Source organism: Anoplopoma fimbria, chromosome 7 (assembly GCF_027596085.1).
Source record: "Anoplopoma fimbria isolate UVic2021 breed Golden Eagle Sablefish chromosome 7, Afim_UVic_2022, whole genome shotgun sequence".
Classification (NCBI taxonomy): Eukaryota; Metazoa; Chordata; class Actinopteri; order Perciformes; family Anoplopomatidae; genus Anoplopoma; species Anoplopoma fimbria.
In genome coordinates, this window is record NC_072455.1 from 6,551,022 (window position 1) to 6,566,358 (window position 15,337).

The 15,337-nt window shown below is 42.8% G+C and overlaps 1 protein-coding gene across 1 annotated transcript in view; it reads left to right on the plus strand.

Moving 5' to 3' along the window:
• The first annotated feature begins 1,912 nt into the window (after positions 1 to 1,912).
• LOC129093877 (myosin-16) overlaps positions 1,913 to 15,337 on the plus strand; it is a 34,256-nt gene continuing 20,831 nt past the window's right edge. The window contains exons 1-5 of the mRNA XM_054602000.1: positions 1,913 to 2,065; positions 3,884 to 4,111; positions 11,405 to 11,509; positions 12,902 to 12,988; positions 13,757 to 13,902. Coding sequence (XP_054457975.1) covers positions 1,913 to 2,065; positions 3,884 to 4,111; positions 11,405 to 11,509; positions 12,902 to 12,988; positions 13,757 to 13,902 — 719 coding nt within the window. The remainder of the gene's footprint in view (positions 2,066 to 3,883; positions 4,112 to 11,404; positions 11,510 to 12,901; positions 12,989 to 13,756; positions 13,903 to 15,337) is intronic.

Below are 15,337 nucleotides of genomic sequence, written 5' to 3' on the forward strand. Positions count from 1 at the left end.
TCCTATGTTTTCATCTTATTTTTTTGGGGGGTGGCTGGATGTCTTCCACGGCTCAGTGGCACTGGCGGAGTGCTTATCCTTGCTCATATAAATGTGTCCACTTTTGGGCAGTTTTAGCATCAGTGTTATTTTAGCTTAATGCAATTTGGAAAGGTCATTTTGCTTTCCACAGCCTTTGATTTAAACTGGGAATCGCTATTGTATTCAAATGCTGTACAATGAATGTACTGGACGTAGTTTGGGTGGCTTTTATTCAAAACTTGCATTTGCGTTTTGGTAACCCTTTTTGCCACAAATGGCCTCTCTGTCCGCAGTTCTGATAAAGTAGTAAACCACATGTTCTGTTTAGACACCCTTTAAAGTACAAATGTATGGCTTACTATAGACTAAATAATCCGAACAAAAGTACATTTTTGCATACCCATTAGCTATATAGGTTTTCTTCCTATACACTTACTCTTTATGGTTATATATTATATTGCATTTAATAATAATAATAATAATAATAATTAAGCCTTTATTAGTCCCACAATGGGGAAATTATTTCTCTGCATTTAACCCATCCCGGAGGAGCAGTGGGCTGCAATGAAGCGCCCGGGGAGCAACTTGGGGTTAGGTGTCTTGCTCAAGGACACCTCGGCATGTTGCCAGTAGAGGGGTTTGAACCACCAACCTTGTGGTTACGGGACAAGCGTTCTACCTCATGTGCCACAGCCCCACTTTACTTAGTAGTGCTATAACTCTAAAACAATTATTATTCAGCTGGACAAAATTTAACTCAAGGTCCACTCACTAGATTTTTCTGGAGCTTTAAATTCGTGTCTCTTGGTCCTCATCAGCAGATGGATTATTCTGTTGTCATGGAGGTGACTCACATCCATCTTGTACAGTCAAGATGAAGGTCATGAGATGTGGTTGAAAACTCAGTTTTTCTTTACTAATTTCTATTCTAATGACTAGATTTCCAATGAGATTAGTAAGATCCATACCTTAATAAACATGCCATCTTGTGACCCTGCTTGATGTTAACTCTAGATATGCAAATGCTTAGTCTGGTCTTTTTGGTTCTTCATTCAAGAAAAACATCCACTATTGAATCTAAAGCACAATATGCCTCGTTGTTCTTTCTGAGATGAATGCCGTGGCATTGTGGGGGACTGTGTGGACGTGGGCGCACAAGACATTTATGTCAATTATAACGTAGACTGAGAGAAGAAAAGGCATTTTTGATTCTGGAGTACTGCCCTTTTTTTCTTGTCCTTCTGTGGTGTGGCTTCGATTGTACAGCTGAGAGCTGTGTTTCTGTGGAACAACGGTATAGTCTTTTCTCCTGATCCGACATCCTACACCAACCCCCATCCCTGTGGGACACCTTTGGATCCCCTGAGAGTGGGGAGAGCACTTGTTTCTGGGGGGCGGAGACTACAGTGAATGAAGAAGGCTGGAGAGGTTGTGGTTAAACTCAGTGAAGAGTGGACAGAGCAGGCTACCTGCATAGGGTTACTAGTAGCAGTAGGAAGCTCTGAGCAGGCTGGGAGGTACGTACGGATGAATGTCTGGATTTCAGTAGCACACCCAAAAATGAAATGTAGATGAAAAGGAGAGAAAGAGAAAAAGAAAGAAGATCAAAAAAGAAAAAGGAAAAAAAAGACGATCAAAGCTGCTTATTTGTTGCAAGACAGAAAATCTGCTGGGAGAGTACAGACTGGAGCACCATCAATGAGTTCAAACTTTTCCTCCTGCTGAAAACCACCTGGAACAACGGAAACAGCTGTGTGCCAAGCAAAGAAAGACAGAGAAGGGAATAAGCATCTTTGCAGTGGTGCGGAAACACAGTAAGAACGGGCGGGCAAGTTGCTACATTGCCAAACAGGTGAAGTCTGCAAAGCCACAAAGTGAATAAACTGGAGGAATGACGTCTTCTAGGCGCCATCAGCGTTGCCACTCCCTCTCTGATGACTCTGAGGAGGCCAATGGAAACCAGGCAGATCCTGAAGCAGAACTGGAACCTGAAGATCTTGATTGGGATAGCTATAGCACCACACTGGAGCACAGATTAGCAGCTGTGGGTAACTCTTGCTGGCTTGTATATACTAGTATCTACATACTGTATATTTCTCAGAAGCAAAACTAATTGTACTGGTAGAGCTAAAGCCCATTTGGTCTTTTACAGCAGATGTTTTGAGTTAGGAAAAGCAGAGGTGTTAATAATATACAATGGTTCTGTTCTAGTGTCCCCGTAAGCCATGATAGTGTGATCCAAGCAGCTAAATGGAATACAGCCATCATTAATTTTTTTATATTCTCTGCTGGAAATATAGTGAGATTGATTATGTGTGTGTGTGTGTGTGTGTGTGTGTGTGTGTGTGTGTGTGTGTGTGTGTGTGTGTGTGTGTGTGTGTGTGTGTGCACCTCTGTGTCTGTCCACAGCTAGTCTCGCATCCTGCTGTAGCAAACTGCGCAATATTAATGGTGCCCAGTTACGAACCTGTCGTGGTTGTGGTGACTCACACTTTCTCAAAACACCCTTTATTGCCTGTTTTATACTGCCATTGTTTGCGTGCTGACTCCTAGGGGCCGCTAGCAATAACACAGCTCAATCAGCTCCACCAATCCCCATCTTCTACTCTGCGCCCACAGTGGAGGGATAACAGTTTGCAATGTGTTTGGCTAACCGCTAACGGAACCTACAGTACACACACTGCTGTGTACCTCTCGGCCACTGCTCTGCATATCACTTTTACTGTTTTGGATGGTGTGTTTGACTAACCGCTAACAGCTAACTGAACTACCAGTGCACATGGTGTTGTACCTTGCCCCAACTCAGCCGCTACTACAAAAGCTTGATAACTTTGATTTTGTTTTGTCTAGATGGGAGGTTAGCCAGTTGTAGGTTGTATTCATTCAGCCACACAAAACAGCAGTGGTCATTCAGACACAACTGGTGGAGATGTGCTCTGTACTGAGGGCACCTTTCTAGTTTAGACTTGCTTTGTCTACTGTGACATGTCAATCTGCCTTCTATGAAAAAGGCCTATAGCTGGAGCCAAAGGGCCAACGTTTGAGAATGAATGTTTGCCAAGTTAAATAGTGAATCCCAGGTCAAAATAGGTAGGTCATTAGTAAGGACTTTTTAAACCAATTAAATACAATGTAATATGCTATCTAAAGATCATGAGGTAGCTAATAAACATATGTAACTGTAATTTAATTAGACTAGTCAAAAATATTTCATAATAGCAAGACTAATTTGTTCCCTGTGCTTTATTGTTTCTCTTTCCATTCTGTTCTCCACAAAATATCCTTCATAAATCAATTGGCTGCTACATCATACCTGCATAATCACTTTGTTTTTTAACTCAAGCATACACCAAGGAAAGAAAACAGACTATAAAAAAACGAGGCAGTGTTTGTTGTAAAGCAGTTGTTTGTATACTGCACAAAAAAAACCATTCCAATTGCCATTGGCCTGTTCTTCCACTGTATTCACCCTGTGCATTCATAAGCATACCTTTGCTGGTAACCAACGTTCAGGCAATGCTAACATGAGCAATTTATTGCATTCTTACTGGTCATAACAGGAAAAGCACAGGTGTATTTACGTTATAACATGAATCATGGCTCCGTAGCACTTCAGCACACAGTCTATACTATACGTCACTGTATTGCCTCTTCAGCTTTGTTATATTAAGGCAACTGCAAATTAACAAATTTTAGTTTTTCTTCTGACTTGAGGGAGAATAAGTTTCATCTTGTGGCGGTAAGATCCTCTTTGTATGAAATTAATTCCTAACAAACAGAAATCTGACTGAGTACTGTTTGTAAAACAACACTGACATTAATTGCTGTAGATCTAACTCTCTTTGTGATTTTTTACCTCAAGGAGCAGGAGAGTGCCCAGGCCTCCGAGCAGCGCTGCGTCCAGCTGGAGAAGGCCCGGTGCGAGCTGGAGCGGCAGCTGTCAGGCCTGTCGCAACGTCTGGAGGAAGAGGAGGTCTGCTCAGCCCAGCTGGCCCTCCACAGGGACAGACTGGAGGAAGAGTGCAGCAGCCTCAGGAGAGACTTGGATGATCTGGAGAGCACCCTGACTGTAGCTGAGTGCAATAAACAGGTAGAACATTATTTGATCATCACCACAGGTTAGGCTCCTGGCCAATGGTTGCGACTTAGAAGGCACTGAAAGTGTTATGTCAATGTAAATTAAAAAACACAAATTAATTTTGAATTAAAACAAAACTACTTGTTTAGGTTTAGGAAATAAATGTGATAAGAATGTAAGTTATGTAACAAAAGTAAGGTAAAAAAAATGCAACATGGACTTTTGGTTTTACGCAGGACACGTACAGTGGTCTCCTGAGTGGAAGTCCAGCCGCCACCCCAAACGGGCTTTGCAGCATGTCACCTGAACAATCAGATGACAAAAATTTGAATTTAATTTAAGTCCTTAACTTTTGTTTCTTTGGTGCATTTGTATAGATACAAAGAAGCAGGTGGTCTTTTCTTTCACAAACCTGAAGCTTGCAGGCATGTTTGCACATCATTTACACACTAAGCTCCAGTTGAGCAGCCTTTATTCATGTTGTCGAGATATTGGTGCATAATGAAGTAGTTTATTTTTTTGGGATGTGAGTTAATTTATTCCAGTAAAGTTTTGCTTATTCCACTCTGACATGTTGTAGGATGTTTTCTTTACCTTTGGACAGAGCCAAGCTAGCTGCTTCCCCTGTATCCAGACTTTGTGTTAAGCTACTGGCGGTAGCTTCATATTTAGCATAGAGACATTCAAAAGTGGTATCTTCTCATCTAAGTCTAGGCAAGAAAGTCAATAATCAAATATCCCAAATTCTCAAACTCTTCCTTCATGTCATATTCTAGCAAATTAGGAAAACATGAACTGAAACAATCAGTTTTTCACTCTATGAGTTTGAAGTACTTTTATATAGTTAAGAGGATCAGAAAACCACTATGTGCTTCAGTTTCATGCGGAACTCAAAATGTGTGTGGTTGAACCTTCCTCGACTTCCCCATGTCATATCACCCAGCATTCTGTCACCAATTGAATAATATCCACTAGTGATGAACCCCTCACTTCTTAAAAAACAGACACAGTAGTGAAAGTGTCAAAGAAGGACAACATCCTCTTGCTGCGGACTAATTAACATTTTGCACTCTGGCAACTTTGGTAAATTGTTTTTATTATGAAAATAAGGAACATTTCACACGTGTGTATTGCTCTGTACAAACACTTTCCTAAAAGGTAACAGGTCACAATAGGCTTTAAAATTGAAGGCAGAAGTTTTTCCAGCTGTGGCGTTTCAATTGCGCTTTAATTTGGCCAGTCAGAGGCTCACAATCCTCTGTCAATCAAATAATCATTTCAGCAATACGGCTCCTGAACCAGTGGTCAATCAGTTTTGAATTCAGTTTTACTTGACAATTTTTTAGGGGAGGAAGTATAAAAACAACTCATGCTCCATAGCCCCTCGGCAGGTGGTTGTTTCTCTGTGGGTAGAGTGGGTTGTCCTTTAACCTCAAGGATGTTGGTTTGTTTTCCGACTCCGGCTGTCCACATGTCAAAATGTCTTTAAACGAGTCACTGAGCCCGAACTTGCTCCCCTGGCTGCTTCACAGCAACCCACTAATCCTTTGCTTAGGATGGGTTAAATGCAGCGGTCAAATTCAATGTATGTACTTTCATGTATAAATAGTTTAACTCCATCCATTTGCTTTGAACCATAGACCATATATGGACAACTGCTGGCTGGCTTCAATTTATGGAATAAAGTCCAACCCCTTCATGTTAGCAGATGAGACATGGGCCAAACCTGACAATCTGAGTACATGTCAAATAAATATTTTCAAAAGATTGTTTCCTTCATTTAGGTAGTTCTTATCACTCTGATGTATGTTAAAGTGTTATTTGAAGCTTTAAAAAGGGTGTGTGGCTTTATGATTGACAGCTGTTCTGAGTAATGTAGTTGATGCGGAGTAGGAACATGGAGAGATCACTTCAACTTTCCTTAACCATGATTGTCTGTTTCTAACAAAAAGATCAGTATAAAGATTTGGTTTGTATAAAGATATTTATATACAGTCTATGGTTCATACAACGTCACGTCATTAACTGTGTTGCTAGCTAGCTCAGCTATATCTCCCCTGACAGTAAAGTTAGCCTGCGCTGTTGGACCATCTTTCGTTCATATCCGCATGCAGGCCAGGGGGCCCCCTTATTTTCTTGCATCTTTCTAAAATGAGCAGCAGTGAAAGTTACCATATTTTGTTGTGATCAAGGAGTTGATTGCAGACAGTGTTAGCTAGCTTGTGTGCTAGCTAGTTGAAAAGGTGTATTCCATAACAGGAACACTGAACCCAAGGCTAACATTATTCTACATAGCTATCTAACGAAAATTAGCCTGCTGTACCCCTGGACATTGACCATTACAGCCCTACTAACTGCAAAAAGTACCTTTCAAAGAGCAGGGAACCAGTCTCAGTTTGACCTATATCTGTGTTTCAAATCTCAGGTCACAGTTAAATGCCTTCTTGTTTGATGATTCCAGTGGGAACTCTTAAAAAATAACTTTTCCATGTCAAAGCTCCTGCTGTGAGCTCTGTCTCTTCTGAGTAGACACTAAAAGCACAGGCTGGTCTGACATCTCTGTTACCCCACCGCACCAAACCCCTTTTATCTGTTTAATTGAGGTGTCTTAAAGGATTAAGATGCTATCTTTGTTCAGGAATGCCACAAGAATGTAGAGTACTCACAACACTGCAGATTGTGATAAAGAGAAGTGTTGATTTAACCTCTGAAAAATCACACTGACTAATTTGATTTTGGTCATGAAGGTAAAGGTTCTACCTCCAGGATACAGACAAGTAATATAGCATCATATATATATATATATACAGTGGGTAAAATAAGTATTGAACACGTCACCATTTCTCTCAGTAAATATATTTCTAAAGGTGCTATTGACATGAAATTTTCACCAGATGCTGGTAACAACCCAAGTAATCCATACATACAAAGAAAACCAAACAAATAAGTTCAGAAATTAAGTTATGTGTAATAAAATGGAATGACACAGGGAAAAGGTATTGAACACGCTTACTGAAATTTATTTAATACTTCGTACAAAGCCTTTGTTTGTAATGACAGCTTCAAGACGCCTCCTGTATGGAGAAACTAGTCGCATGCATTGCTCAGGTGTGATTTTGGCCCACTCTTCCACACAAACAGTCTTCAAATCTTGAAGGTTCCGTGGACCTCTTCTATGAACTCTGATCTTTAGTTCTTTCCATAGATTTTCTATTGGATTCAAGTCAGGTGATTGGCTGGGCCATTCTAGCAGCTTTATTTGCTTTCTCTGAAACCAATTGAGAGTTTCCTTGGCTGTGTGTTTGGGATCATTGTCTTGCTGAAATGTCCACTCTCATTTCATCTTCATCATCCTGGTAAATGGCAGCAGATTTTTATCAAGAATGTCTCGGTACATTTTTCCATTCCTCCTTCCTTCAATTATATGAAGTTTGCCAGTGCCGTATGCTGAAAAACAGCCCCACACCATGATGTTCCCACCTCCAAACTTCACTGTTGGTATGGTGTTTTTGGGTTGATGTGCAGTGCCATTTGACCTCCAAACATGATGTGTATTATGGCATCCAAAGAGTTCAATTTTGGTCTCATCTGACCAGACTATATTCTCCCAGTATTTCACAGGCTTGTCTAAATGTTGTGCAGCAAACTTTAAACGAGCTTCAACATGCTTTTTCTTCAGCAATGGAGTCTTGCGTGGTGAGCGTGCATATAGGCCACGGCGGTTGAGTGCATTACTTATTGTTTTCTTTGAAACAATTGTACCTGTTAATTCCAGGTCTTTCTGAAGCTCTGCACAAGTGGTCCTTGGCTCTTGGACAACTCTTCTGATAATTATTTTCACTCCTCTGCCAGAAATCTTGCGAGGAGCACCTGGTCGTGGCCGGTTTATGGTGAAATTATGTTCTTTCCACTTCCGGATTATGGCCCCAATAGTGCTCACTGGAACATTCAGAAGTTTAGAAATCCTTCTGTAACCAATGCCATCAGTATGTTTTGCAACAATAAGGTTGCGAAGTTCTTGAGAGAGCTCTTTGCTTTTACCCATCATGAGATGTTTCTTGTGTGACACCTTGGTAATGAGACACCCTTTTATAGGCCATCAGTTGGGACTGAACCAGCTGATATTAATTTGTACTAACAAGGGGCAGGATTGCTTTCTAATTACTGATAGATTTCAGCTGGTGTCTTGGCTTTCCATGCCTTTGTGCACCTCCCTTTCTTCATGTGTTCAATACTTTTTCCCTGTGTCATTTCATTTTATTCCACATAATTTAAACTTAATTTCTGAATTTATTTGTTTGGTTTTCTTTGTATCTGCTCCACCTTATCATGGTGGAGGGGTTTGTGTGCCCCAGTGATCCTGAGAGCTGTGTTGTCAGGGGCAATAGCTCCTGGTAGGGTCTCCCAAGGCAAAGTGGTCTCGGGGGAGGGGTCAGACTAAGAGCGATTCACAAAACCCCAATGAATCGGACGATGCAAGGTTGTGGCACCTCGCCCGGAATAGGGAAACCGGGGCACCCTCCTGGAGCCAGACCCGGATCGGTGCCTGTCGTGGCGGCAATCCGAGAACCCGCTGGTGTCCACCAGCGGTGAAGGAGGCCGTCAAGCTGAAGAAGGAGGCCTTTCGGGCTTGGTTGGCCCAGGGGTCTCCTGAATCAGCAGGCAGGTACCGGTTGGCCAGAAGGGCTGCAGCTGCGGCAGTTGCTGAGGCAAAAACCCGGGTGTGGGAGGAGTTTGGCGAGGCCATGGAGAAGGACTTTCGAATCGCCTCAAGGAAGTTCTGGCAAACCGTGAGACGACTCAGAAAGGGGAAACAGGGCTTTTCTCAGGCTGTGCTCAGCAGGGGGGGAGAACTGCAGACCTGGACTGGGGATATTGTCGAGGGGTGGAAAGAACACTTTGAGGAACTCCTGAACCCAACCAACACGTGCTCTGTGGAAGAGGCAGAGTCTGAAGACTTGAGGTAGTTAAAAAGCTCTTCAGCGGCAAAGCGCCAGGAGTGGATGAGATTCGACCGGAGATGCTAAAGGCTCTGGACATTGTTGGGCTGTCTTGGTTGACACGTCTCTTCACTGTCGCATGGAAGTCGGGTACAGTGCCTATGGAGTGGCAGACCGGGGTGGTGGTTCCCATTTCCAAAAAGGGGGACCGGAGAGTGTGCTCCAATTATAGGGGCATCACACTGCTCAGCCTCCCCGGGAAAGTTTACTCCAGGGTGCTGGAAAGGAGGCTCCGTCCGATTGTCGAACCTCAGATTCAGGAGGAGCAATGCGGATTCCGTCCTGGCCGTGGAACAGTGGACCAGCTCTCTGTTGGAGGGTGCATGGGAGTTTGCTCATCCAGTCTCCATGTGTTTTGTGGACTTGGAGAAGGCCTTCGACCGTGTCCCTCGGGGAGTCCTGTGGGGGGTACTGCGGGAATATGGGGTACCTGGCTCGTTACTATGAGCCATTCGGTCCTTGTATGACCAAAGTGAGAGCTGTGTCCGGATACTCGGCACAAAGTCGAGCTTGTTCCCAGTGCGTGTTGGCCTCCGCCAGGGCTGCCCATTGTCACCAATCCTGTTTGTGATTTTCATGGACAGGATTTCAAGGCGCAGCTGGGGGGAGGACAGTTTCCGGTTTGGGGACCTCAGAATCACATCCCTGCTTTTTGCAGATGATGTGGTTCTGTTGGCTTCTTCAGAACGGGACCTTCAGCACGCACTGGGGCGATTCACAGCCGAGTGTGAAGCGGTCGGGATGAGAGTCAGTACCTCCAAGTCTGAGACCATGGTTCTCTTCCGGAAAACAGTGGATTGCACCCTCTGGGTTGGGAGTGAGTCACTGCCCCAGTTCAAGTATCTCGGGATCTTATTCACGCGTGAGGGTAAAATGGAGCGGGAGATGGACAGGCGGTTCGGTGCAGCGTCAGCAGTGATGCGGGCATTGTACCGGACCGTTTTGGTGAAGAAGGAGCTGAGCCGTAAGGCAAAGCTCTCGATTTACCAGTCCATCTACGTTCCAACCCTCACCTATGGTCATGAGCTTTGGGTAGTGACTGAAAGAATGAGATCGCGAATACAAGCGGCCGAAATGAGCTTCCTTCGTAGGGTGGCTGGGCTCAGCCTTAGAGATAGGGTGAGGAGCTCAGACATCCGGAGGGAGCTCGGAGTAGAGCCGCTGCTCCTTCCCGTTGAAAGGGGCCAGCTGAGGTGGTTCGGGCATCTGATCAGGATGCCTCCTGGACGCCTCCCTTTAGAGGTTTTCCAGGCACGTCCAACTGGTAAGAGGCCCCGGGGTAGACCCAGAACACGCTGGAGAGATTATATATCTCGTCTGGCCTGGGAACGCCTCTGGGTTCCCCAGGAGGAGCTGGAAAGTGTTGCTGGGGAGAAGGACGTCTGGAGGACCCTCCTTAGCTTGCTGCCCCCGCGACCCGGCCCCGGATAAGCGGAAGGAAATGGATGGATGGATGGATGGATGGATGTATCTGCTCTGTTGTGTCCCACTGGCCACTGCCCTGAACTGTGCTCATACGGCAATTACCATAGATAATGTCATCCTGACCCATCGCTTCCATGCAGAAGCAGGAAGAGCCTGGTTCCCCTAGAGGGAAACACTGTTAGCACTGTCAGCACTGTTGCTGTTAACACTGTTTATGCTATTAGCACCGCTAGCCGTAGGCTCAGCTGTCTAAATTTCCATATCTAGCACCTTTAAGAACATGATCCTCCGGCTTCATTAAAGTTTTCTTTGCTAATTGGTCTCCCACGTGGTGAAGTGTGAAGGGACCCCTTCACAGTGGAGGCAACAAGACCAAACCTGTGTGATGAGTCGACATAGGGCTTTGAAATGACGTGACCATGTCTAATATTTGTGGTATGCTGTCATAAGCATCAGTTCTGAAATGTATTGTAAAAGAAACTGACACCATAATATATCTATTCTCCAGGCTTCTGGGTCACATTTGCAGTCCAGTAGCCACGTTTTCACATGCGAATAAAGCTTTGATGACCGTTAGAAAGAGGCAAAAACAATGATGTCTATTTCAGTCATGTAAGGAGACAAAGTAAAGTCAGAGCCTGCAGATTGAAACCGCTGTATTCACAAGCCATCATGGCTGCTTTCCCAATAGAAAAACATTAATTAATTAATAACCACTGAAAGAAGGGATTTCTTTTTTTAAGAGAAATGTTACACTTAGCTTGTTACCTTTTTCTGATTGGTTTGATGATTCAGAATATCACAATTTATGAAGTCACAGAAATTATATATTTTAATTATATATGTTAAGTGGATTTATGACCATTCGCTTTCTTTTCAGTCATCAGACAGTGAGGTTGGGAGGCTGTTGGAAGAGCTTTTTCAGAAGGACGAGGCTGTGCAGAAGCTCCAGCAGGAGAAAGACCATCTGGTGGAGCTCAGCCAGGTGAGAGTACAGTGAGTGTTGCTAAGTTTCTGGGTAGGATATTAGTGTTTAGACATGCAGTGATATAGTTTTGGAGCAATTCAGTATTGCACATGGAGGACTTAGGAGAAACAGATAAAAAATGAATGACTTCTAGTCTCTAGTGTAGGTCAATATTGTTTCTACAATTGGCAGACTGAAAACAGGACCCTCTGTCACCTCTGATAAAACCTGAACAACGCTGTAGGCTCCGGGTTGGAGCCCCTGCATCCGACACACCTAAAATGGCTCCACTCACTTCCCCATTAGACTATTTCAGCTGCGCCCGCCTGGTCGATAAAATCACAGATAAAATCACACTCTACAAGATCCAGGATGCCGAGAAGCTCATGGACACCATCATCTTTGGTCCAGCACAAACCTACACAACCAGCGCCCGTGTGGATGATGCCAACTCTCCCTGTCCTGCTGCTGACACTCCTCCTCCGGTCACAGTCCCTAAGGATTCCAGCTCCACTCCATCCCATCAGGAGCCTTGGTCCTTGGTCCACGCTCACAGCAGCTGGAGAGGGAGGCATCCCTTATCCTACGTCCCATCCTTTCAACGTCCAGCTGTCTAGCAACAGAGTCAAAAGTACAAACTCCATTCGCTAGTCTCATGCGGTTAAAAGTTCTGGAAACAGCTATTAAGTAGATCCGGTGTTAAGATAATTTTTTTAGTCTAGAAAATAATTGTACTTCTTCTACTACAATATACCATAAAGATAGGTATAAGGAAGACTTGTGTTACGCTCAGTGAATTCTATGTAAACCCCACCAGTACTTAGACATTATGCTTTATTTGTGATGTTTATTAATGTTATCGATAGCCATGTCCCATTTATCAGAGAATTGAGAGATGCCTCACGTTCTGCTTGACTGAGAATGAAACATCAGGGTAGGAAAATTGAACCATATGGCCTGTGGACCTGCCAAAAGTGGCACAAATGATAAATGTGCTCCCCATCAGACACACAGCGCTCTCCATGTTGAAAAGTAAAGCAGATGCTTTGAAATCTAAAGAAATCTTAACCCTCAACGAACTCATCATACTCTATGGCAGAGATGATTGCTCCCAGATGCTTTGACCAACAGTGGCAGTCTGTATCATTACGTAAATCTATGGGAGCAATTTAGCATCAGGCTACTATTTGTTGAACATGTGCTAGATTATGGATTTAGATTAGATTATGGATTTATTCTGGACTACAAAGCGAAGTTTGTAGTCCAGCTTCTTTGCAACCAAACAACTATCATTCCGAGCTCCAATGTGTAAGAAAGATGGATTTACCTTAATCACTGATGCACCATAGCATCAGCGATTAAGGGACACATGTGCAGCCCAGGCTCAAACATCTCGTTTCACCCCTAAAGCGGGCCATTGAGGACCTGCAGAGTGAAGAAGAGAAGGTGAACCTGTTGACCAAAGAAAAAACCAAGCTACTGATGCAAGCTGAAGATGTAAGCTCATATTTAGTTACTACACTGCTCATACTATTTACATTATATTTATATATACCCTAGTGACCCCCTATGAGGGGCCAAGCTAGCAGGCATGAGGACTTTCACAAGCAGGGTTTCATTTTCACAAAAATGAAGAAAACTATTGACAAAATCTGAAACAAAGGTCAGGGCCCATAACAGAGGTCCACTAAACAGAACTTCACTCAGGCTATACAAATTTAACATGAACTGAATAAACTGAACAGACTAAACCAGGGGTCATGCTTTCCTGTTTTGAGACCAACAGATGGCGTAGAAATTTAAATCGAAAGACTAACTTATCCAAAGACAAACAGTCTTAATATTAGTTTTTTTAATTAAAGGCCAGCATAAGACCAGAAGAATACATGCTGCTCACATTAAAGACTGTAGTATTATTAAGGTCATGAACCAACTATTTGACAATAATATGGAGGAATATAAATTTAAGATTATTTGACTTAATTGTAACCCAGTCAGCTAAGAGGCCTTGGCAAATCTGTGGAAACATTGAATACATGTTATTAAATGCATTAAGGTCAGTTCAGTTTATTCACAAACAATTAAAATACTTCTAAATTGTTATAAATGATCAATAAAAATATATCGATTACTGGCACAAAATATCAGTGGATAAAATCCACTATTCTACAGTTGAACCCTACTTCCATCTGAGCCTTTTGCAGGTGTGTTGCATTATGATTGTTTTTTGCATCTTGTCCTTCACATTACCTTGTTCATGGTCAGTTGGAGTACCAGCTGGAGCAGGAGCGCCGTCGGCGTGGTGATTTGGAGAATAACAGGAGGAAGCTGGAGGGCGACACCAGATCTACACAGGAGAGTCTAGGAGAGATGGAGAAGAATAGGAGTGGACTGGAAGACCTCATCAAAAGGTCAAAGACCCGCCGCCTCACATCATAGACTTGTTTGTTGTTATTAGGTTGCAAACAAAAATGGCAGCCAGCTTAATTACTATTAGGGCCGACACAGCAAAATCAAGCTCTGAAGCTGATTGGCCAATGAGAAATCTATTGTTAGCTTTTGATTGCAGTGTCCATCGGGTCCATCGTTTTAGTCCAGACTAACATATTGTAACTATTGGATGGATTTCAATTAGCTTTTGTACACTCATCTACAGTACCAGTCAAAAGTTTGGACACACCTTCTTAATCAATGGTTTTTCTTTATTTAAAAAAAAAAAAAAAATTCTACATTGTAGATCAATATTGAAGACATCCAAACTATGAAGAAACACATATGGAATTATGTGGCAAACAAACAAATGCTCAACAAACCAGAATATGTTTTAGATTTTAGATTCTTCAAAGTAGTTGAATGAGAAGGTGTGTCCAAACTTTTGACTGGTACTGTATGTCCTGGAGGATAATTGCTGATGAATTTGCTGACTTTACAGGTTTACACAGACATCAATGGTTCCCAAAAAATGGATTCTCTGACTTTTTGTAGTTCACCAGCATTTTTTGGTTTCAGTGATATATCTCAACAACTACTTGATGGATTTCCACAACATTTGGATCAGACATTTATGTTCTCCTCAGGATAACTTGTAACAACATTGGTGATTTACAAAACTTTTCATCATACGTCATCATGGGTTCCAAATACCAACAAAACTATTGACCTTCCCATCAGCCTAACATGCTAACGTGCCTAATGACCATGGTGACCTGCTTTACATTAGCATGTTAGTGTTGTCATTGTACTGTTATACTGCTGATATAAGCTGAAACTGCACTGCTATGTCTAAGTGAACACACAGTGCTGCTAGCATGGCTGTAGACTATCAGACTCCCTTTTCACTTTGATATTCTTTACTATAAAATGATAACATTTTTAGGTAGACATTTTTGCCAACTATAATCTAGGCTTTAAAGTTACCCCATAAACATTTATATCAGCCTACAAAAAAAACCACATTGAAATGTTTTTCATGAGATTTACTCTAGTACTAGACTCTCATGCATGTGACAACATGTCTTTTCCACAACCCCTCGAAATCTGAGCTGCTGTGATCATATGTATCAACCTTAGGAGAGAGACAAAGTGATAGACATTGTGATATGATGCTCCTGTCCTGGGGGAGAAGGGCTGGACTGTAATATGTAATATACTCCAGAGTCCAGTTATCTCCACTTTGAATATACCAACCCCCAGGCATTCAATAACATCCCAACATGTTGCTATCCGCCCTCAGTAATATGAGAGCAAATGGAATCATTCAGTGTGCTTTACCTTGCAGCAACAATCAACTGAAGACAAGAACCAACACACACACACACACACACACACACACACACACACACACAC